Source organism: Phyllobates terribilis, unplaced genomic scaffold (assembly GCF_046119375.1).
Source record: "Phyllobates terribilis strain yellow unplaced genomic scaffold, ASM4611937v1 Scaffold_12__6_contigs__length_324123572, whole genome shotgun sequence".
Classification (NCBI taxonomy): domain Eukaryota; kingdom Metazoa; phylum Chordata; class Amphibia; order Anura; family Dendrobatidae; genus Phyllobates; species Phyllobates terribilis.
Genome location: NW_027362772.1, coordinates 147,620,458 through 147,645,675, shown reverse-complemented (window position 1 = coordinate 147,645,675; position 25,218 = coordinate 147,620,458). Strand labels below are relative to the sequence as shown.

At 44.5% G+C, this 25,218-nt stretch overlaps 1 protein-coding gene across 1 annotated transcript; it reads right to left on the bottom strand.

Moving 5' to 3' along the window:
- On the bottom strand, positions 1–24,417 carry HSPBP1 (HSPA (Hsp70) binding protein 1). Its single transcript, XM_073657775.1, has 8 exons — positions 24,249–24,417; positions 22,500–22,629; positions 5,733–5,916; positions 4,878–5,102; positions 4,513–4,668; positions 2,501–2,597; positions 1,640–1,751; positions 1–256 (listed from the first exon to the last, which is right to left on the bottom strand). Exons 2-8 carry the CDS (start codon positions 22,614–22,616, stop codon positions 179–181), a joined length of 969 nt encoding a protein of 322 aa, XP_073513876.1. The 5' UTR covers positions 22,617–22,629; positions 24,249–24,417; the 3' UTR covers positions 1–178.
- Between the last annotated feature and the right edge of the window lie 801 nt (positions 24,418–25,218).

Sequence of the window (25,218 nt, the reverse complement as noted above, 5' to 3'; positions counted from 1 at the left end):
TAAAACATTATTCACAATATTTTTTTCACTTTATTTAAAAAAAAATCCCAGATTCTTAGATTTCTCTTTTGAAACAAAGATTACACATCTGAGAGGATCCGGGGTGTTCTATAAATTATATCATCTTCATCTTGCCCCATCACGAGGCACCGCCAGTAGACAAAGCCTCCAAAACAGATCACCGATCCATGCCGTTATCCTCAGGATTGTCTTTGAAACAGATCTGCAGAAGGTGCTCGCAGTAATCCAGCTCTTCCTAAAAGAGGAGAAAACATTCAGGAATACTGCATCTGTACAGAGGCATAAAAAAAAGTTTGTTTGTTTTTTTTTCTGTCTGAGATGATCTCAATAATACGATTTCATATGTACGCAGCAAGTGCCGCATTTCCAGATGTCAGGGCTTCCATGTTATTAGGATATATATTTTTATAATGGTTCTATTAGATTTCCCTTGTATAGAGTAAAGCCCCACTGCTTCTGTACAGACCGCTTTTGTCCACCTCCTGCAGAATTGGGACATCCCAAACCTGGACACTCCCTTTTAAATGAGTATCACCATCCAAGACAGATCAAAAGTTTATGAGATAATGTCTGATGGGATGAAGTTCTGGAGGTGGACATCGGGTGTCAAGTATACAGTACGTGAGTAATAATCACGTTGGTGCCAATTCTGTACTTTGGCGACAGAACTCATCCTAGAGGATCAGATATCCTCCTCTATATGGAAAATTTTTTACCTCTTCTCCACTAAATGGTAATGGAATACAAAAGGGAAGAAACGAGAAGGGAGCCAGATAAAAGAAAGTAGTCGTTTTCACATTAGTCTGATAGCTAATTAACAGTAAGAATTTAATTGCAGAGTTCTAGAAAACAATTAGCTGGGCTTATGCAAATAACCAGCCCTAAAAATACAAATCAGAATGTAACAAGTAAATGAGCGGTTAGCGTAGGAGGTAAGGGTATAATTTACCAGTGCTCGGATCCCCATACAATGGGGGTGTCACCCGATCGTACATCTCCGACACTCCCTGCACCGGAGCTTATCAGTTTACACTCCACTTGGATGTGGATCTATACTTAGGGCTGATTAAATAGACAAAGTGGGCTCATTTGTTAGTTTGCTTCAAGATACCACTAGTTGGGCCGGCGATTCAGCTACTCCATGTCAAAAGAGAAGCTCTTCTCCTTCAGGCTGCTCTGTCGACAGGCGTGACTGCAGACGCCATGCTGACAGTGGGCTCCCTGCAGTTAGGAAGCGGGGAGCCGGCTGTCAATTATTATTTCAGCAGTCACACATTGTCAACAGAGCAGAGGGTAGGAGAAGACGCTGCTCTGTCAACATTATGTCAGCAGAAGCTACAGGAGCGGCCTGTGAAGGCAGAGATCAGCTCCAGGCACAACAGGCAGGTAGGTAGGTAGCAGCTCCCAGCCTGTTCTTCAGTCCAAAAGTGAAAAACTTTAGTAGTCCTGGATTACCCCCTTTAATACCAGTCCTAAAATATGGCTGCTCTCTCAACTCTCTCTGTAGCCAGCAATGCACTGTTATACATACCAGCTATAGATGCTAAATACAGTTTTAATGGAAGTCTCATTGCAAAAAAAAAAAAAAAATGTCACATAGGGTGCTCATATCCTTTACCTGATATTCCTCCTGTTTCTGCACCATTTCACAACGTTCTTTGAGCAAATCTTCAAAAGCCAATTCAGGCGCCTGACATTCTGCTACGCCTTGTGGGAAATCTGTCGCCATACTAGACACGGGAAAGGAAAATAGCTATCGATCAAGTTACAAAACTTTTTTTCCTTCTTCAATATTGTAACACAAAATAGTCCCATAAATTATTCAATTTTACTATCTGACATTTATTTATTTTTTTAAGCTTTTGGTATTGTATCCGAAATAAAGAGGCATGATAAAATTGTGAATGGAACCCGATAGGTGTCAGATGATATATTCTGAAAGATTAGAATCGGGAGTCATGCAGAGGACTGTCAGGAAGCGGTCATTATAAATTGTTAAAGGGTTATTCCCCAACACTACTTAAAGGGAACCTGTCTGCCAGCTTTCCAATGATAAGCAGTGATACGGCTGTATAAAAATGATACCAATGTGCCAGTCATGAAAAATCTAGTGTAAACGCCATGTGCAAATTAGACTAGAAGTGCACTGGGGGTGTGTCAGTGCACTTGGAAGAAGCAGGCCACTGACACGCCCCCAGTGCACTTCTAGTTTAATTTGCATGTCACTTCTAGACTAATTTTCTTATAAAATTGAGCAATTTTGTCATTCTGCTAGATGATCCAAGTGCAAAAATAAAATGAATTCCACAATATAAAGATGATACTAGATAGTACATGAATAGTTATAGGTCCCAATATGTATATAATATGTATCCTAAATAGTCTCTGTAGAATGAATCCTGACAAGTCGTGATATCATCATCATCATCATCATCATATAAATATATTCACTTCAAACAATGGAAAATGTGGAAATTACCTGCACAGAGCAGAGAGGACATGTTCATGGAAAGGACTGTGCTCTGTTCGGAGCAGAGAAACCAGTTGTTGGATCATCCCCATGGCGCACAAGGTACCTGCATACAAAAACAGTGTGGTGACATGTATAACCGGCCATGGGCAAATATTTCCCTAAAGTGAACCAGTCCTGAGAGATGGGTCTACTTAAAGGACTTTTCCACTTGTTTCTTTTGATCACCATATGGCCGGAGCGTGCTATAAAAGATATGGCACCTACTCACCCCTGGATACCCCAGCGCTCCTCCGGCTCAATGTCACTTTCCCTGCCACTCTATTCTCTTCAAATGACCGCTTCAGCCAATCAGCGGCAGCAGTGGTGATGCTTTGCTCACCGCTTCTGCAGACAGGCGCTGACTAGTGAGGAGAGGAGAGTGGTGGAGAAACCAGCCAGTGTGATGGAGGAAAGGAAGGGGATCCAGGGGAGAGTATGTGCAATTCATTTTTATTACAGCACATGCAAGCCATATGGTGATTAAAAGAAAGGGGTCATAAACCCCTTTAACTAAAGTAATGCTGGTATAGTGCATGTAAATAGGTGTGTGAAGTAAAAGCCGTGTACCCTTACCAGAAACTGCCAGCAGCGCTCAGCACATACACTATTAGTATAGTCATGGGGCTGGCCAGGGCACATCGACTGACTGCCGAGCTGCGGATGAGTGCCCAGTGCTGAACTGATAGAGAATCTCTCAAGCAGTCCAGCACTGAGCGTTCACCACATTATCGAGCACTGACAGCATGGTGACTATATTAATTAGGTATGCACTTAGCCATGCTTACAATTACTTGTACAGATTAGTGCTGCCAAGTCTAAAGCAAGGGACAGACTACTGTGTGTTGCTCAGCGCTTGACTGCTAGAGGGATTTTGAGGGAATCCCTTTATCAGTCCAGCACTTAGCGCTCAACAGTAAATATGGGGTCGTTTAGTGGTGGACAACACCTGCATTTCTAGACAAGGATGGATGCATCTATAACTTGATATTAGGGCAACACGGTGGCTCAGTAGTTAGCACTTTATTGTTGCATCTCTGGGGTCTTGGATTCAAATCCCATCAAGGACTACATCTGCAAAGAGTTTGCATGTTCTCCCCGTGTTTGTGTGGGTTTCCTCCAGGTGCTTTGGTTTTCTCCCATGCTCCAAAAGACATACTGATAGGGAACTTATATGGTGAGCTCACAACCTCCAATAGGGACAGTGATAATGTACAGCGCTGTGGGATTAATGCCATTTTACTGACATAATGAATATAAGACTATACTTTATTTACAGCTAATTGAAATTTCCCTAATTTGTTAGCTCTGCTCAGTCTTCTCGCTCAGTTTTTGTGAAATGCAAGTCCTTACTTGAAATACAAGTGCCATATTCTCTCTTCTAGAAGGCAGGTATACTGAATGTGCCCCCCCATTTCATAATAGGATATATAAAATGGGGCTTTTTTCAAGTATAATTAACGCATCTTTAAAAGCGGTTGTCTAGGACGATTTATTTATTTATTTATTTTTGCCATGGGCCTAAAAACTAACAAGCAGGTAGTTGCTAACTGAGGAAACTACATGCCTGTTTTATCTGGTGCCTGCTCATAGCGTTTACCAACTGCTCCACATCAACAGAGCAGCTCTTCCAGTTTGCTCTTTCGAAAGGGCGTGACTGCCAACATCATGCTAATTGACCATCGGCTCCCTGCAGTTAAGCAATGGGGAGCTGGCTGTCAAATGATGTCAGCAGAGCAGAACGAAAGAGAAGTCATTGCTCTGTCGACGTGATGTCAGCGAAAGCGGTAGAATCCCTGGAGGAATGGTCTGTGACTGTCTGCGGCGGCAGAGATCAGCGCCAGGCACAACAAGCAGGTAGTTACCAACTACTTGATTATAAGTTCTTAGGTCCGTAGTAAAAAAAAAAATTAAATCGTCCTAGATACCCCCTTTAATAGTAGCAGATGTATGGATTGTGGTCAGTGAAACATTTCCACTACTTTTGTACTCGGGATGGCTGATCAGAAGATTCTGCAGTAAGAACGCGGATTTTATCTTCAGTTTCAGTATATCGGTCTGCATGGCGCGCATCAGCACAGAAAAACCGTCCAACTTCACAAATTCGGCAAGTCCGGCCTCCTGCTCCCGCACCAAGCCTGTACAGACACAATCAGGGGGATTAATGCATAATGACCATACATTCTCTTATATCGAGAATCAGCCTCTATAGTTGTGGACTTGTGTTCATCTAGGATATATGGAGTTTTTTAGCAGAAAGTTACTTGTGTATTAATATTTATTTAATTAAAACATTGAAAAACTCATACATTCAATACAACATGAATAAAGTGTGAACAACACTTACAAGATATAGCAAAGAGCGCCTTTATCCTGACGGTTTCACTGCTGTCAAGGTCCAGCAATTTCAAGAGTTTGCTCACAGCACTGAGGCTCAGCGCCATCTCTTGAACGAAGGGCACGTTCTGACTGCAAATGCCAATCAAGTCAGCGGTTCGCCAGCGCAGATCAGCCTGGGGGCAACTCAAATAACGAGTCAACATCAAGCTCATCCCACCCAGCTTACAGAAATCTGGAGGGAAAAAAAAAAATCAAAAGGTCATGTTTAAAAAATAAATAAATATTATGCATGCCGCATTATCAAGCATTACAGAGGCAGGGAGGGTAAGACGGTCAATGCTCCCACCATAATGTAAGCTGAGAATAAGGATTTCTGCTGTAAAGTAATCCATCAACCAATAGATAACGGCATCCCAATGATTCTCAATAAGAAGTAGTAGTTATAAGAATCGGGGCCGCTTCCTCCATGGCTCGTGGCCAGGAGCACCACTATCCAGGGAAAGCAGCAGAGGGGCCACGGCGAGCAATGGAGCCAATTAATTATCATGAGATCACAGAGGATGAATCTATACAGATGGACTGTGCAAGAGTGTTCACTTCACAATATACTGCAATTCTGAATTATCCTAAAGGGATCAAAAGTGTTGAACGTACCCCAATAAACTACAACTCGCCAAATAAATAAAAGAGGGCTTGCAGTACCAGTCACGGCCACTACACAACACTGTGACTGCCTCAATCAGCTGATCGGATATTGATCACCTATCCTAAGGAATATTAAAGCTCCAGAAAAACTATTTTAAGTAGATAAAGTCTGAATCTTTATTGATGTACTCCAACTTAAAAATATAATGCATCTTACCAGAAGCATTGTCTAGATTCTCACACAGGTCTGCGAGTAACTCCAGGGCTTTCTCCTTCCGGTCATCCCCGTCTTCATCACTTGTTTCGCTGCTTAGCTCCTTCAGGCACTCCTTCATTTGCTGAACTTCATCAGCCTGGCCAGAAAACGCACTGCTCATAGCTTCTTGTAGCCATTGTCTCCTCTATCACAGGGATGAGCAGAAAAAAAAAGTAAACGTGGTAACATATCAGTAACAGATCAAGGGAAACTGAACAGAAACCTGACCGGTGACGGGGAGCCCCCCCATAAGTTTTCCCTACTGATATGAATGGGAATCACGCATAATGTTGAGTATTTCTTAAAGGGGTAATCTGGAAATAGGGCTTTTTTTTTCTTTTTAAATAATTCAATCTAATCTTCTATATAAATAAAAATTTTCATTTGTTCAAAATCTTAAATCTACAAAAGTTCTTCACCGATTGTTTTGAAATTTTGAAACAACGTTGCATTCGAATACACGCATGTTTTTATATACCAGCTGTTGGACGTAAAAGCAACAGCGAGAGGAGGGTGTTATGTGCTAAGTCCCAGGCTGACTCTCCCCATTCATAAACCCTTCTCCCTCTCCTTCATTCGCCCCAGCCGCTGCCTGTGCCCTGCTCCTTTCGTGTCCCCCATTGGGGTTGGTCGCGGGGGTGGAAGGGAAATGACGAGACCGTCTGTTCCAGGCTGAAAGACGCTGCTGTTCATCACCACCACTGCCCGAGAAGCAGCCGCCTCTGCTCTCCGGCACCGCTGCTGCGGCTTCTTCTCCTCCAGGTGAGTCTTATTTCCGACTGCGCAACAAGCAGGGGAGGGAAGGAGAGAGGGAGGCTGCACGGAGAGACGCAGGCCACGGCCTCCGCTCTGAGCTGGACCAGAGACTCGCAGAAGTGGGCGGATAGCGAGCGAGTGCAAATCCCACTGCGCCACCAGCAGGAGCGGCGCTGTGATCTGGCTGGTACCGGCCCGGGACATGTCAAGCGGGTCAACCCCTCCTTCTCTGCCGCCTGCCTTTATCTCTGCACCCCCTCCTGTCACATTCCCTCTGTACTAGGGAATTGCATAACTAGCAATCCCTGACATGACCGGCTCCATTGTGACACCTGACGGTGTCAAAATTTCAAAGGAATAGGTGAAGAACTTTAGGATATTTAAGATTTTTAAATTTGCAATCACCGTCAAAGCTCCGGGCCAATGTTTAGAATTGTGGGGTTTAAATCTAGACACGGATTGCTTCTCACATGGACAATTATATGTTGCGTGTTCTAAAGTCGGCAAACCAGACAATCTCTATATCTACACAGACAATGGAACAACAAAAAATATTGTATACCCACAAGCATTGTGAAATTAAATAGCGCACGTTTCTAAAATTTCTCTTTTCTTTCTTTTCCATTTAACCACACTGAGTCACAGCAACGTGCTAGTATAGTGTAATATATAGTGTAATACACATATACAGTGGTGTGAAAAAGTGTTTGCCCCCTTCTTGATTTCTTATAATGTTTTAAACGTGACAATGTTTCAGATCAAAACATTTTTTAAAAAATATCAGACAAAGGTAACACAAGTAAACACAAAATGCAGTTTTTAAATGAAGGTGTTCATTATATAGGGAAAAAAAATCCAAACCTACTGGGCCCTGTGTGAAAAAGTGATTGCCCCCTAAACTTAATAACTAGTGATGAGCGAGTGTCAGGACAATATTAATATCAGGAAAATGTTCTTCCATATCTGCCTGACATAGATGCTCACCCCCTCCCTTATTCCCCTTCTGCTCAGCACAAAAGCTCCAATTAGCAGACGCATGGTAAATAGTTTATTCAAACACGGCCAGCCAAGGAGTGTTATAACTTCGTTAGGAAGTAAGCATTTTGTCTCTGAAAGACGCAGGAGGTAATTAAAACGCAGGCTTGCACTAATTTGCGTGTAACTGTTGAAGTTGCTTCCCGAGCCTCAAAGGAAAATTTCTAGACGCACTGACTCCGATATTAGATATGAAATATTATAAGTTCCATACGTCCGGCAATAACGAGACCCAAATGGGTAGTGACCAAATCAGCCCAGGAATGTATAGGTAGTTTTCCAGGGCTGTAACCAAAATCAGGGAGCTGCAGCGCAAAAACACCAGAATGGCAGACTGCAGCTAGGTGAAGTGTGATATCAAAATAAAGATAAAATCATAAGGGAAAAAATGGCGTAGTCTGCAAGCTTCTGCTGTCAACGGGCGATGAGTTATCGCAGAAGTTAGCGTTTCTAATAAAAATGTACAGGCTGGAGACCGGCCCACATGATGTCACCACAAGGGGCGTGTGGCCAGATTTCCCATTAGGTATAAAAGAATCTATGGAGAAGACAGGAGCACTCATTGCCAGGGGGGGATAAGAATTATAAGCAACGGGTCCTGTTCAATAACAGCATAATCTGGAGAGCCCCTCCTCCTCCTATATTGAATCGTCTCCACGATCGTATAGAGTAAGTTATCTTCTCTTTCCTCCTGTTTATTTTATGTAACTGCCTATGTATTTTAATGTCTCCTTTATAACATCCTTGTTTATATTTTTCCTAAACATTGCCTCCCTTTTGGATTAAATATAAAATGTAATAGTTCTGTTTCTTTTGTTCTGTAATCGTTCCCTCCCCCGAAGCCATATACGCTACCAAAACGCAGGCGTCCGGCCAGGCCTGTATTATATTTCAAACTCGGCCGGTGGTGGCAAAGAGTATTAATAATTGGGCTATCGAGAAGCTGACAGTGACCGTAAGGAGGGCGTTAAACACGGATTCAGTCTGTGGAACCCAGGGTGTTACGCCATACGCTCACTGGTCGCCTACCGATACCTACGTAGAGAGTAGTCTGGATCGAGTGCTCGCGACTCCGGACGAAATACGGACAGCGTGACGGCACGGTGAGATATTGTGTGATCTCCCCGGTGTCGTCCTGACTGTGTGTGTTGGGAAATTCCTGACAAATTGGTGGCAGCGGTGGGATATTGTATGATCCTGCCGGTGTCGTTCCTGACAGCGAGCATGCTCGCTACTCGAGATTTACGAGAATGCTCGGGTGTTTTCCAAGTATCTTCAGCATGCTCGGGTGTTATGTTTTAGTCACTCCGTGCACATGATTTGCAACTGTTTTGACATCTTTAATACATGGGATCAATGCCTAAGAAACAGGCATTCCTCACATGTATTAAAGCTGTCAAACAGTCGCGAATCATGAGCACGGAGTGACTAAAACATAACACCCGAGCACGCTGAAGATACTCGGAAAACACCCGAGCATGCTCGCCGAAAAGGTTAACAGAACATTCTCGCTCATCACTACTGATAACTGGTTGGGCCACCCTTACCAGCAACAACTGCAATCAAGCGTTTGCGATAACTGGCAATGAGTCTTTTACAACGTTCTGGGGGAATTTTGGCCACTCATCTTTGCAAAATAGTTGTAATTCAGACACATTGGAGGGTTTCCGAGCATGAACAGCCTTTTTAAGGTCATGCCACAGCATCTCAATTGGATTAAGGTCAGGACTTTGACTAGGCCACGCCAAAGTCTTAATTTTGTTTTTCTTAAGCCATTCAGAGGTGGACTTGCTGGTGTGTTTTGGATTATTGTCCTGCAGCATAACCCACATGCGCTTCAGCTTGAGGTCACGCACAGATGGCCAGACATTGTCCTTCAGGATTTTTTGGTAGACCGCAGAATTCATGGTGCCATTTACAACAGCAAGTCTTCCAGGTGCTGAAGCAGTAAAACAGCCCCAGGCCATCACAGTACCACCATATTTTACTGTTGGTATGATGTTCCTTTTCTGAAATACTGCGTTACTTCTATGCCAGATGTAATGGGACGTACACCTTCCAAAAAGTTCAACTTTTGTCTCGTCAGTCCACAGAGTATTCTCCCAAAAGTCTTGGTGATCATCAAGATGTTTTCTGGCAAAACTGAGACGAGCCTTTATGTTCTTTTTGCTCAGCAGGTTTTCGTCTTGGAACTTTGGATGAGTTGTCGCTGTGCTCTTGGGGTAATTTTGATCGGCCGGCCACTCCTGGGAAGGTTCACCACTGTTCCATGTTTTTGGCATTTGTGGATAATGGTCCCAAAGCTTTAGAAATGGCTTTAGAACCTTTTCCAGACTGATAAATCTCAATTACTTTATTTCTCATTTGTTCCTGAATTTCTCTGGATCGCAGCATGATGTCTAGCTTTTGAGGACCTTTTGGTCAACTTCACAATCATTTTTATGTATGGTGGCAGGGGGCAAAATTCTGCATCCCCCATAAAATTTGGCAATCACTCTCATGGATTCCCCACCGTAAGCTACACCACCTATAAAACTTTTTTTTTTCCTACATCACATGATCTATTTCTCATAGCAGTCCCATGTTCTGGTCGCCGGGCCGCTTTACTGCTCAATGCAAAGCCTTTTCTACACGTATTTGTGGCCTGTCTTCTGTATGATCTAGTCTACGAATAATTTTATACATACACCATGGTGACAATTATTGTAATAGTTTTTGATCCCTTCTCCCCCAAAAATGTAAGAAATAAAAACTAGTCATTGGCCAATCTGAAAAAGGCACATTAAGTATTTGTCGTGGGTTTTTTTCTGCACAGTTTTGCCACAATAACTGAAGCATATCCTAGTACCAGCAAAATAAAATACCTGAAGTCTCATGCACACGTTGCTTATTTTTCCTTGCAGATTTGAAGACGTTTCAGTCAATTCTCAGTGTTTTTGCATCAAAAATTAATGCAAAAAGCACATATTTTACGCAGCATTTTTCTGCTGCAAATACTTAATCCTTCTTCAGTGTTTGCAACATGGCACTACAAGCCTCAGTGCTGCAAAAAAAAAAAAAAACAGATCCGCAATCCAACCTTTCAAAAATTGTCCGCCATTTAGTTAAATTCTCATTACATTAATCATCGACTTCTTCAGATGGAGATTTAGTGCAGCTCGGTCAAGCAGATATTCCCCGTACCAGACACCAGCTAATTACTGTTCTTTACATGAATGCCGCTATAAGAAGTAAAGATTACGGTGCGCTTCGCTGATCGCCCGCAGCGCTCGGATCTATTAAGGCATTGTAGACCTTGTAGCTGCAGTGACGCTCTCCCGGATCACGGGCCGCGTAGGAGCAATTAATCGTGTAGGAGTCGCACACGGACCCTCACCGCTCTCTCCCTCTGCTGTTTACGTAGAAGGACCCTGCTTTCTATCACCACCATCTAAAAGCAGAAAATTAATCTGCATCTGCAGGGCACGCACTTTCCTGGTCTCCATCTGCTTAAGATCACAGGGCCGCGAGTAACACGAGGACACTTATCTGCGCGCCTGCTAGCATACCGAAATATGACATAATGCTCCCGTATCGGGGCGGAAGACGCAAAACGCACCAGATGGCCAATTTAGGGTCTGACAGTTATAAAATTTGGATGAATACAAATTAAATAAAATGGTATTTTCCAACAAACATGTCAGGACTAAATATTACAAAACATAAATGAATACACAACATACAGCGAGGATGGTGGCACCACGTTCACACAAAAGAAAAATAATATGTATCTACAAATGTCTATTACCGCCCATAAAAAAGAAAATAACTATTGGTGCACATGAGCGTTGGATAGATGCTGAAATGGCTGATTTTGACCATGATGAACAATAGTCAGCTGTTTCGGAGTAAAGAACATTCAATATGGAGTATCAGGCATGTTGGATTTCTTTTGGATGATGATAAACAGGCCAAAAAAAAAAACACACAACACGGCCAATGCAGTTCGATTTTTTTTTTTCCGTTGATGAACGACCAACTTATCTAATGTCTTTGAAAATATTGTACAATTTGACCTCTCAAGGGTTGATGATGCAGGTCCCGAGTCTGCAACGGCATCTGATGACATGGCTGCATTAAAGGGGTGTTCCCTTCTCCAAGATCCTATCCCAATATGTAGTAGCTGTAGTAGTAGTAATAATAATAATAATATTAGCAAATACCTCCAATTAGAAATGTAGTATAGTTCTCCTGATTCGCTATGTCGCTTACCCCATGTGCAGGGCATTGCAGTAGCTTAGGTATAGTGACAGTTGTTATTGGTCGTAACCATGGATATCTAAGCTACTGCAATGCCCTGTACATGGGGTAAGCTACATAGTGAATCAGAGCTATGCTATATTTCTAATTGACCAAGCAATGTGAACTGAAGTCTAAGATGGTACACATGCAAGAAATAGGAGCATGTTCACACTAGCAAAAAGATACAAAACCTACAAAAGACAAAAAATATCACATACATACTTTTTGTCTTGTTTGCATTCTGTGCAAATTAGGGGTGTGGCGTCCCCCTTGTTGAGCTGGTCAGTATATATGTAGCTTACCACGGGCTTAGGTGGTCTGACATTGGGACCCGGTTCTATTTGTCTACCCTTTTATATGCATTACTTCAACTTTGATATACAGTAAGGTTTTTAATATAGACAACAGTGTAGGACTGTCCCAATTAGGGTCACCTTGTCGCTGGTGGGACGGCTTGTATACTTTTTTTGATCAAAAATAGTTCACTAAGTACCCTATATTTCATATGCAACTTTGCTTTACATTTATATATAATGATGGTAGGGTATGAGATATTTGTCTTTTGTAGGTTTTGTATTTTTTTGCTAGTGTGAACATGCTCCTATTTCTTGCATGTGTACCATCTTAGACCTCAGTTCACATTGCTTGTTTTTTTGTCTTGTTTGCATTCTGTGCAAATTAAGGGTGTGGCATCCCCTTTGTTGAGCTGATTAGTATATATGTAGCTTACCACGGGCCTAGGTGGTCTGGAGTTGGGACCCGGTCCTATTTGTCTACCCTTTTATATGCATTACTTCAACTTTGATATACAGTAAGGTTTTTAATATAGGCAGCATAGGTACCGTCCCAATTTAGGGTCACCTTGCCGCTGGTGGGACGGCTTGTATAACTTTTTTTGATCAAAAATAGTTCACTAAGTACCCTATATTTCATATGCAACTTTGCTTTACATTTATATATAATGATGGTAGGGTATGATATATTTTTTGTCTTTTGTAGGTTTTGTATATTTCTAATTGGAAGCATTTGTTAATATTATTTCACCTACTACATATTGGAATAGGATTTTGGAGATGGGAATACCCTTTAAGACTCCTGCAATCTGGAAGTAGTTTGTTGGGCCCAAGGCTGTCAGAAACAGAAAGGGACCCAGAGAAGTAAGAAAAGCATTTGATACCTCTTCATTTTCAGCCTACAAAGAAGCGTAGAAGCATTAGAAATGCAGCTACCGATCACCAGACATCACCCAGGTTCAGAGCTAGAGTCCTCCCAGACCCAGATAAGGGAAAATATTCTCCTAATGCCACAGTTAAAGTGAAAAATAGCACAAAAGAAAAAAAAAAATTTTGAACGGGGCATATTATAAAAAAAAAATTAGCATAAGATACATTTTCTTACGCAAACATTACACAAAGCAAAAACCTACACACACTGGGTAATGAGGTGAAGAGTTCATTCAACAGTTAAATCATAAAAAAATCTTGTGCCTATAAAAGTGTGAACAGCAATGAAAATATACGGTAATAAAACTATAGCAGCTTGAAATGTAGAAAGGAAAAAAACTAAAAAAGGCTAAGCCCTTTCAAACCTGGTCATTAAGGGTTTAAAGAAACTAGAGGAGAAGGTAAAATATACACAGGAGGGACAAGCTACAGGATTTTCCCAAGCTTCTGGGAAAAAGTTTTAAGCCCCCCCGCCATACACTTTAGAAAGCTGATAATCATTGTTCGGCTGGCAGCCATCTCACCCACCTCCTCTATACACAGCCCCCTGCTCACCGCTGCTGTACGAGAGCAACTGCTGGACTCCTCTGTCGACAAAATCAGACCCTTATCTCCCCCACGCACACTAGACTATATCACGAGTTCGGCTGATGTTTTGGTTAGGGGCTACAGGATTTATGGGACCAGACGCATACACAAATTGCAGATGTGACTCTGTCCGCATAGAGCGTCCCGCATTTACATACTCTAGTAGGGTCTGTACATTGGACCGGTCTAGCACTTGCTGCAATATTTTTGCAAGTGGACATGAGCCAACATCGGTCTGTGTGCTGTCCGGTTCCCACATAAACCAAAAAATACGTTCACGAGTCTTACACAAGGGTTTCCTTCCTATGATCATTTCCTGCTAGCGGATGGTTTACAGAGCACCAACTACAACACCAATCACATCACTGTCCTGTCCAGCGATCCTCAGACACTGAATGGTCAGCAACAGGGGCCACCAAAGTGGCGATGCTGGAGTGATGAACACACACAATGAACAACCCCTTCAACTAACGCAGCAGCTCCTACATTAAACTCCCACCATAAAACTTATGTTTCACAAATGACGGGGGAAAAAAAAAATTATAAAACCATAAAGGCGTAAAGGAGAAAAACATCCGGAGGTTGCTTTAGCAGTGATTGGAATTCAGGAGGACGAAGGATTAAATCTGGAGGGCCAACTGCAGCTCTGCACTGTCAAAGACAAGCTGAAAAAATGGCATGTAGCACACGGATAAGATGGAAAGCCATTGTAAACATAATTCCTATTTAATTTCCACATGGAGGTTGGCCAGGACGGGGCATTAACATAATACATATTTTGGCCAAGATCCTACACGGCTGACCTAATGCAGTCATGATTAATACCGAGGAAAGTGCCAGATCCAACCTTGGAAGAAACTTCTTATGCAGAAACTAAAAGCTTCCACCCTCCCAAAGAACAAACAGGGAACTACAACCCCTGGCAAAAATTATGGAATCACCGGGCTCAGAGGATGTTCATTCAGTTGTTTAATGTTGTTAAAAAAAAGCAGCTCACAGACATGGCACAAAACTAAAGTAATTTCAAACGGCAACTTTAGGGCTTTAAGAAACACTAAAAGAAATAAAGATTAAAAATATGTACTCAGTAAGGGTAATTTTTTTCAGACCAAGCAGAGGGAAAAAATTATGGAATCACCCTGTAAATTTTCATTTTCAAAACTAACGCCTGCATCAAATTAGGTCTGCTTGTTAGTCTGCATCTAAAAAGGAGTGATCACACCTTAGAGAGCTGTTGCACCAAGTGGACAGACATGAATCATGGCTCCAACACAAGAGATGTCAATTGAAACAAAGGAGAGGATTATCAAACTCTTAAAAGAAGGTAAATCATCACGCAATGTTGCAAAAGATGTTGGTTGTTCACAGTCAGCTGTGTCTAAAATCTGGACTAAATACAAACAACATGGGAAGGTTGTTAAAAGGCAAACATACTGGTAGACCAAGAAGACATCAAAGTGTCAAGACCGGAAACTTAAATATGTCTCCAAAACAGGAAATGCACAACAAAACAAATGAGGAACGAATGGGAGGAAACTGGAGTCAATGTCTGTGACCGAATTTTAAGAAACCGCCTAAAGGAAATGGGATTTACATACAGAAAAGCTAAACATAAGCCATCATTAACATCTAAACAGAAAAAAACAAGGTTACAATGGGCTAAGGAAAAGCAATCGTGGATTGTGGATGACTGGATGAAAGTCATATTCAGTGATGAATCGCGAATCTGCATTGGGCAAGGTGATGATGCTGGAACTTTTGTTTGATGCCGTTCCAATGAGATTTATAAAGATGGCTGCATGAAGAGAACATTGATGATATGGGGCTGCATGTCAGGTAAAGGCACTGGGGAAATGGCTGTCATTACATCTTCAATAAATGCCGAAGTTTACTGTAACATCCCTGGCGGCGTGCTTGCATAGTGCACCACCTCCCACTATGCAAGACCGCAATCTTACCTGTCAGTCCAGCCTGCAAACCTTGCTCCAGTTCATGCTGTGTGCATGTCTCTTGTCTAATTGCTTAGGGCGGCGGCCCGGTTACTTCCTGATTGTTATAGCTGCTGTGGGTGCACTCCTAATGCATCCCCAGCCTATTGCTGTGAGTCACTGGATATTTAAACCCCCTCCACCCAGAAGGAGGTGCCTGAGCAACACCTTCACTCAGTTTGTCTTTGCAACTGAATTGCCAGGTCCTGTCCTGTATCTTGTCTGTTTCTGCCACCCTGGGAGCTGCATACCCAGACCTGTTATCTCTGACTTCTAGTCTGTTTCCGCCACTCTGGGGGCTGTATGCCCAGGCCTGTTACCTGTGACTTCTAGTCTGTTTCCGCCACCCTGGGGGCTGTATACCCAGGCTCGTTCTTGTATTTCGTTGCAGTATCAGTTCCTGTCTGAACTGTCTCCTAGCCTGTTACCTGTTTGTCTCTATGTCCATACCTTCCCTTTTCTTGCACTGTCTGAACCTGCACCTAACTCCAACTCGTTGTCTCTGTACTTCTGTTTGTGAGTTTTGTGTCCACTCGCTACTTCATAGTAAGTACCTTGTGTGTATCTGGTTCTGCTTGTCCCTTTTCCCTTCCTCCGTATCTACCTCCTGTGTTCTAGCCATCTTCCTGTATTTTCCAGTCTGTTCCATGTGAACAGAGTCCTGTCCTCTCTGCCTGCACCTTCAGCCCTGTTCGGCTCTGTTTGCTCACAGCGCCAGCAGTTTCCCTCTGCTCTGACTTGTCCACCGTTCTGGCGGTTCCACTCTGCTCTGCCTTGCCCACTGCACCTGCGGTTTTCGCTCCGCTCTGCTTGCTCACCGCACCGGCGGTTCCTTTCTACTCTGCCTTGTCCTCCGCTCCGGCGGTTTCGCTTTACTCTGCTTGTCTCACAGTCTGTACTGGACCCTGTCCAGCCTGCGCTCCAAACTGCTAGTACCTCCCTGTCTGCACTCCATCCGTGCTTGCCAGTATCTCCCTGTCTGTACTCCAGCCGTGCTTGCCAGTGCCCACCTGTCTGCATACCAGCCGTGCTTGCCAGTGCCCACCTGTCTGCATACCAGCCGTGCTTGCCAGTGCCCACCTGTCTGCATACCAGCCGTGCTTGCCAGTACCAACCTGTCTGCATACCAGCCGTGCCTGTCAATACCCACCTGCCTGTATGCCAGTCTAACCTGCCTGTTCCTGCATTCCACGGTGTGGGTCAACAGCTGTGACCGGGGTCTGAACTGGAGTAGCACCTGGTCCCTCTGCTCAGTTCCTCCTTGGTTCACGGAGTCGACTGAGCCGCCGTGCGACCTTGGTCGGATCAGGTTGATACTTAGCTACGCCCCTCCAGGCACTCCTCGGTTCATGGTACAGTGGGATCACTAATCACGCTCATGCCAGTCAGTCCGGGTGCGAGCGTAACATTTACATTGATATTTTGGACAGTTTTCTTATCCCATCAATTGAAAGGATGTTTGGGGATGATGACATCATTTTTCAAGATGATAATGCATCCTGCCATAGAGCAAAAACTGTGAAAACATTCCTTGAAAGAAGACACATAAGGTCAATGTCATGGCCTGCAAATAGTCCGGATCTCAATCCAATTGAAAATCTTTGGTGGAAGTTGAAGAAAATGGTCAATAGCAAGGCTCAAACCTGCAAAGCTGATCTGGCAACAGCAATCAGAGAAAGTTGGAGCCAGATTGATGAAGAGTACTGTTTGTCACTCATTAAGTCCATGCCTCAGAGACTGCAAGCTGTTATTAAAGCCAGAGGTGGTGCAACAAAATACTAGTGGAGTGTTCTTTTGTGTGTTTATTTTCATGATTGCATAATTTTTTCCTCAGAATTGAGGGATTCCATAATTTTTTTCCCTCTGCTTAGTCTGTAAAAAATTACCCTTACTGAGTACCACATTTTTAATCTTGATTTCTTTTAGTGCTTCTTAAAGCCCTAAAGTTGCCATTTGAAATTACTTTAGTTTTGTGCCATGTCTGTGATCTGCTTTTTTTCAACAACATTAAACAACTGAATGAACATCCTCCGAGCCCGGTGATTCCATAATTTTTGCCAGGAGTTGTATTAGTCCACACATGCAGAAATAACAGATTTTAGCCGATTCCAAAAGATTTCGGCACATACTCCGGATAAGCCGCTTCTTTAGTAAGTGGTCTCTATGACCATAACTGTATGTGATGTGCCACCATTGGAGTCACCTTAGATCAGGCATCATGTATGAGTCCTGTACTGATGACTCTGCGCGCGTCCCACCAGGCATACTTGTACGCTCCTCTCCCTTTTAAAGGGATATTCTCTCCTTAGATCTTAAACATCTGATGGATTAGAGTACCACCTCTGGGACCAGCACCCATCTCCCCAGAACGACACACCATCCTCCATGTGCGCAGCCACCTCTCCATTCATTCTCTACCTGGTGGGACAGAAGTCTGGGGACCCCTGTTCTGGAGATCGGCGAGGGTCCCAGAATCCATCAGACATTTACAGCATAGTCTGCAAATGTGCAACCATTATCTGACATAGGACTGCTCCTCTGATGGCAGCAACTTGTTGGTTTATGGTGCCAAAAACACCTAAAGTCCTATTCTGCCCAAGATAAATTACTTTTTATGAGTCTAGTTCCTTCTTGTAGCCTCTGTAACCTAAGAATTCCCAATATTATGGCTAAGGCTATATTCACATGGGCAGCTGAATTTAGTGGACCAGGAATGTCTACAAATTGAAGAGGCGATTGACTGTGTGCTAAGCGGACGGGTGCAGGAGCTGCCCTAGTCTAGTATGGAAATCAGACCAGGTTAGCACATGCCGTGATTTTTTAGCACAGACCTGTGAAAAGTGTGTAAGCCCATGTAAACTAGCACATAGGACAAAACTCGACTGAAAATACCTTTGTCTGAACATACCCAATGGACAGGTCCGATAAATTTAGCGGACCATGTGAAAGTAGCCCAACATGGGGACTTCTGGATGCCAGTCCACTTGGGACAGAGAAGTCATTATACAGTACACAGGCACTTGCGCCATTCCTCTGTATACTCACTCTACACAGCTGGGAACCATTTCATCCATCTCTGGACACCTCTACACTACAGCACCACATGTTTTGTCCCACCAACCGGTCAGAATGACAACCAGAAGTGGTGAACACACACTAGCTAAATGTTCTAAGTCCTCCCGCTGATTATTCATAACCAGCAGAGGAGTAGCCGGATGCTGGGGGTAGACATTATTAGTCAGGGAAGGGGCCACTAGCGAAAACTGTTCCCTGGCTATTAACAGCTCACAGCTGTTTGATTAGCATTTACTTGCTAGATTACAGGGGGACCCCAGAAAAAAAATTGACGTAGGGTCCTCCCTATAAGATCTACCCAGCAAAGGCTAAACAGACAGCTGTGAACTGATATTAATAGCCAGGGATCCTGCCCACCCTCCGATGCTAATAACATCAGCCCTCAGGGGCCCCAGAAATGGCGCATCAATAAGATGCCCCAAATCTCGTGCTTAGCCTCCGCTCTTCCCTCTTGCCCTGGTGTGGTGGCAAGTGGGTTAATAGGGTTGGGGTTCATGTCAGCCTTGTATTGGCAGCTGACATGAAGCCCAGGTTAGTAATGGAGAGGAGTCTATAAGACGCCCCCATTACTAACCCCATAGTAAAAGTTTGTAAATAAGACACAGCCTGAAAAAAATCCTTTATTTGAAATAAAAGATCACATCCTATTTTACACATTTATTTAAAAATAAAAAAGCAAATTTATACTCACCTTAATGCCTAATCCTCAGAAGCCATGGTCTCCTGTAAAAAAAAAAAAAAAAAAAACACACAACAACATCCCTCACCAGTCCGATGTGAAAAGAATCCATAGTGTCCCACGCCGTAATCCATCTGTGCGACATGTGCTCTTCAGCATGAACGGTGAACTGATGCGAGAAGAGCAGGAGAGAACGACTCGCTGCAGCAAGAGGGTCCATTAACTGCGGTGACCTCACTGAGATCATCGCAGTTCATTATGAGAGCGGTCTATTTAGCCTTTGCTGGGTAGATTTTATAGGGGGTCCTACGTCAATTTTTTTCTGGGGTACCCCTATAATCTAGTCAGTAAATGCTAATGAAACAGCTATGAGCTTTATTAATAGCCAGTTATCAATAACAGTTTTGCCCAATGGCTCTTTCCCTAGTAATATCAGCCCTCAGCTGGAGGCTTTCCCTCTGCTGGGTATGAATAATCGTCAGGAGCCCACGATATTTATTAATTTAAATCTTCAATTTTACACAGTATAAATACAACTCCCATCATTGTCTCCTGCTTCCGCCGATCACAGCGCAAACAGCAGCCGGCGCCGGGGAACAGCGCGAACTGTACCACTGATTCCCAGGCTCCGGTACGTGTCATGCTGATGACACATGGATGGCATCAGTGTGCAGCACGCATTTTGTGCATGCTGTGCTAAAAACCTGACATGTCTGCAGGCTTTTTACATGGAAACATGATGTGTGAAAAACCTGACATGTGCGCACACTCATTGAATACAATGGGTGTACCTATGTCCGTGTTTGCGGTCCTTAAAAAACGGACATGTGAAGGGGGCCTAAAGAAACGTATATTGCATGGCATAGGTCTCTTTGCAGTGACCCTCTGTATAGGAAAGTGCAGTCTGCTGAGTTAAACCAATGGTGTCGAGGTGCAAACTGGATGAAAGAACACACTTTTGGCCTCCGTCTAGTGAATGGTCTCCTAAGGGCACGTTACAGTATACAGTACAGACTAAACGTTTGGACACACCGTCTCATTTAAAGAAATTTCTGTATGTTCAAGACTATGAAAATTGTACATTCACACTGAAGGCATCAAAACTATGAATTAACACATGTGGAATTATATACTTAACAAAAATGTGTGAAACAACTGAAAATATGTCTTAAATTCTAGGTTCTTCAAAGTAGCCACCTTTTGCTTTGACGACTGCTTTGCACACTCTTGGCATTCTCTTGATGAGCTTCAAGAGGTAGTCACCGGAAATGGTTTTCACTTCACAGGTGTGCCCAGCCAGGTTTAATAAGTGGGATTTCTTGCCTTATAAATGAGGTTGGGACCATCAGTTGTGTTGTGCAGAAGTCAGGTGGATACACAGCTGATAATCCTACTGAATGGACTGTTAAAATTTGTATTATGGCAAGTAAAAAGCAGCTAAGTAAAGAAAAACGAGTGGCCATCATTACTTTAAGAAATGAAGGTCAGTCAGTGCGAAAAATTGGGAAAACTTTGAAAGTGTCCCCAAGTGCAGTTGCAAAAACCATCAAGCGCTACAAAGAAACTGGCTCACATGAGGACCGTCCCAGGAAAGGAAGACCAAGAGTCACCTCTGCTTCTGAGGATAAGTTTATCCGAGTCACCAGCCTCAGAAATCGCAGGTTAACAGCATCTCAGATTAGAGACTGGGTCAATGCCACACAGAGTTCTAGCAGCAGACACATCTCTTCAACAACTGTTAAGAGGAGACTTTGTGCAGCAGGCCTTCATGGTAAAATAGCTGCTAGGAAACCACTGCTAAGGACAGGCAACAAGCAGAAGAGACTTGTTTGGGCTAAATAACATAAGGAATGGACATTAGACCAGTGGAAATCTGTGCTTTGGTCTGATGAGTCCAAATTTGAGATCTTTGGTTCCAACCACCGTGTCTTTGTGCGACGCAGAAAAGGTGAACGGATGGACTCTACATGCCTGGTTCCCACCGTGAAGCATGGAGGAGGAGGTGTGATGGTGTGGGGGTGCTTTGCTGGTGACACTGTTGGGGATTTATTCAAAATTGAAGGCATACTGAACCAGCATGGCTACCACAGCATCTTGCAGTGGCATGCTATTCCATCCGGTTTGCGTTTAGTTGGACCATCATTTATTTTTCAACAGGACAATGACCCCAAACACAACTCCAGGCTGTGTAAGGGCTATTTGACCAAGAAGGAGAGTGATGGGGTGCTCCGCCAGATGACCTGGCCTCCACAGTCACCAGAACCCAATCGAGATGGTTTGGGGTGAGCTGGACCGCAGAGTGAAGGCAAAAGGGCCAACAAGTGCTAAGCAATTCTGGGAACTCCTTCAAGATTGTTGGAAGACCATTTCCGGTGACTACCTTTTGAAGCTCATCAAGAGAATGCCAAGAATGTGCAAAGCAGTCATCAAAGCAAAAGGTGGCTACTTTGAAGAACCTAGAATATAAGACATATTTTCAGTTGTTTCACACTTTTTTTGTTAGCTATATAATTCCACGTGTTAATTCATAGTTTTGAAGCCTTCAGTGTGAATGTACAATTTTCATAGTCTTGAACATACAGAAAAATCTTTTAATGAGAAGGTGTGTCCAAACTTTTGGTCTGTACTGTACATCAGGAAAAAGCTCCAGACGCACTGTATGCGAAGTGCACAGACACAGTGTGCACCGAGCCTGATCCTAGTTCAGAGGTTGCTTTTCTCTCCTGGTGTAGCACTGAGGGGACCTCCGGCTCCCACCCTGTTCTTGGTGAATCGGTATTCACATCTGCTCTTACAATATAGCCAAGAGCACAGAAACAGGAGTCACTGCACCTCTATGGGCAGAAGGAAGCAATGTTAAGCCCCTTCACCTGAGGCCGGGGGGACGCCCAGTGATAATAGGGAGTGTAGTACCTACAGCGAATCCCTGGGAGAAAAGGCTCCTGCAGACGTTGCAGTTCTCAGTTCTTTAATAAGATTTTATGAAATTAGTGGAAAAATTGCAACCTTTAGTAGATAAAAAAAAACAACTTTATTGTGCACTCTGGATTTATAAAGCGTTCCTTTACAGGATCGCAGGTCTTGGATTTTTATTTTTTTGTACCTCGTGTGACATCTGTCCTGCTTGGAGTTCGCTGCCCGATTCTGTTCCAGCTTCAATGGCCATATGCAGCAAGCCCTGAAGACTGCGCGGATGTTCTCTGCCTTCCTCATCAGCCATGTTGCTTCAAAGTCTGCCACAGAAAGAAAAGTCAAATGGAAGATCCATAGTAGTTAATGAGTCACAGACATAGTATTTGGTCACAGACCCAGTCTCCACACGTTCTGCATTTCACAGCAGTGCTCAGCCACCTTCTTGCTGGGGACACGTCACATGGAGTTAGTGTCAGCGCACAGAGCGTCTGAGCCTCCTGGTAGCAGCCGGTAGCACTGACAATGGCCGCAGGCTGGATGGAGGCCGGAGCATCTGTGACCAATGTAGGAGAATGGACGTCACACTTCTGTTCTTCTGTCTTGCGTTGCAGGAAAGTGCAGTGTGAATCATCTCCCATACAGGTAGAACAGCAAACAAATGTCCATCTGCCCGGGGAGGACACTACTCCGGTCTCCAGTACGGTGGATTAAGGGAACGTTGAAGAATATGTCAGGAGCTTTCCCAGCGTCTACTCTTAGCCAGGAGCACAAACACAACCGACTAAACATGACTGAAGGGCTAAAAAGAGGGCACCCGGGGTCAGTCCTCATAGGGGGGTCTGCAGCAGACTCAGCATAGTAACACATTGTCAATAAAGTGAAAGAGATAATACAGTATTGTGAGCACCCCTGGGAGCCGGCATGAGCAACCATGGGGGGCAGAGTGGGCAGGCGTGCGTGACCCTGGGGGGGTGGGTGACCCTGAGGGACCAGTGTGGGTGACCCTGGGGAAGGGGCGGAGGGGCCGGCGTGCGTGACCCTGGGGAAGGGGCGGAGGGGCCGGCGTGCGTGACCCTGGGGAAGGGGCGGAGGGGCCAGCGTGCGTGACCCTGGGGAAGGGGCGACCCTGATGGAAAGGAGGAGGGGGGTCGGAGTGGATAACATTTAGGGGACGGAAAGGTCGGCGCAGGCGACCCTGAGGGGGGGGGGGGGGGCGGAGTGGTGACCGTGAGGGGAAGGTGGGTGATCCTGAGGGAAGGGGTGGGCGGAGGGGCAACCATGAGTTGGTGGAAGGGCAACCCTGAGGGGTGGGCACGGACGACCGTGGGACTAGATCTGTACTCTAGGGGGTGCCCACACCAGTCCCCAGCCACATATTGTACATGGCGGTCACCTACAGATCAGCGGTCAAGAGCTGGGTGCTGCCCTCTGACACTGCCCAGCGCCAAACCTCAGAAGACCTTATGGCAGCAGTACAGTAGGATGCAGACAGTGTGATGACACAAAGCAATACTACTGTAAATTTAGAAGCGGCCCATGTGCGGTAGCTGTACCCTCTGCCTATACGACCACATGTGGAGGGCGCACAGGGGAGGACCCATCATCACACGCCTCCCAACCCTCTTATATAACCCGCACGCCAATCATTGCACCAGCCACGTTGTCTGGAAGAAAAACTACGGCTCCCAGGATGCACCGTGCAATTCACTCACTACATCCGGGTGATCAGAACCGCAGGCACAACATAGGTGCTGGCAGCATCTCATAGGGCCAGACGCGGACAGCGGCTCCGGGCCGAGGCCTGCCACCACTGGTGCTCCCTAACTGCTACAGGACCCGAGCATGCCGGGATTTGTAGTCCCAGAACTGCTGCTAGCATGAAATAGTGCAGTGGTCCTGTCATTATAGATGTGTAATATGCGCTGGCGCCTTCACTTACCTGTGCCCAGTCACCGGCTGAGTGTGAGTCTCCGCCTCAGCCCCGGCACGTTATATTGTATAGGGCTGAGACTTCCAGGCTCTTCCAGAAGCTTCTTCCTTCCTTCCTGCAGCCGGCGGCCTGAGTCTGCACAGCGGGCGCGCCACCTGGTGGTCACTGCGCGGCATGGTCATGTGGTGTTCTATGCTGCATGTATGGTGGATAGGAACAGTGACGTCGGCACACATATATACATTATATATATATATATATACAGTACAGACCAAAAGTTTGGACACACCTTCTCATTTAAAGATTTTTCTGTATTTTCTTGACTATGAAAATTGTACATTCACACTGAAGGCATCAAAACTATGAATTAACACATGTGGAATTATATACTTAACAAAAAATTGTGAAACAACTGAAAATATGTCTTATATTCTAGGTTCTTCAAAGTAGCCACCTTTGGCTTTGATGACTGCTTTGCACACTCTTGGCATTCTCTTGATGAGCTTCAAGAGGTAGTCACCCGAAATGGTCTTCCAACAATCTTGAAGGAGTTCCCAGAGATGCTTAGCACTTGTTGGCCCTTTTGCCTTCACTCTGCGGTCCAGCTCACCCCAAACCATCTCGATTGGGTTCAGGTCTGGTGACTGTGGAGGCCAGGTCATCTGGCGTAGCACCCCGTCACTCTCCTTCTTGGTCAAATAGCCCTTACACAGCCTGGAGGTGTGTTTGGGGTCATTGTCCTGTTGAAAAATAAATGATGGTCCAACTAAATGCAAACCGGATGGAATAGCATGCCGCTGCAAGATGCTGTGGTAGCCATGCTGGTTCAGTATGCCTTCAATTTTGAATAAATCCCCCACAGTGTCACCAGCAAAGCACCCCCACACCATCACACCTCCTCCTCCATGCTTCACGGTGGGAACCAGGCATGTAGAGTCCATCCGTTCACCTTTTCTGCGTCACACAAAGACACGGTGGT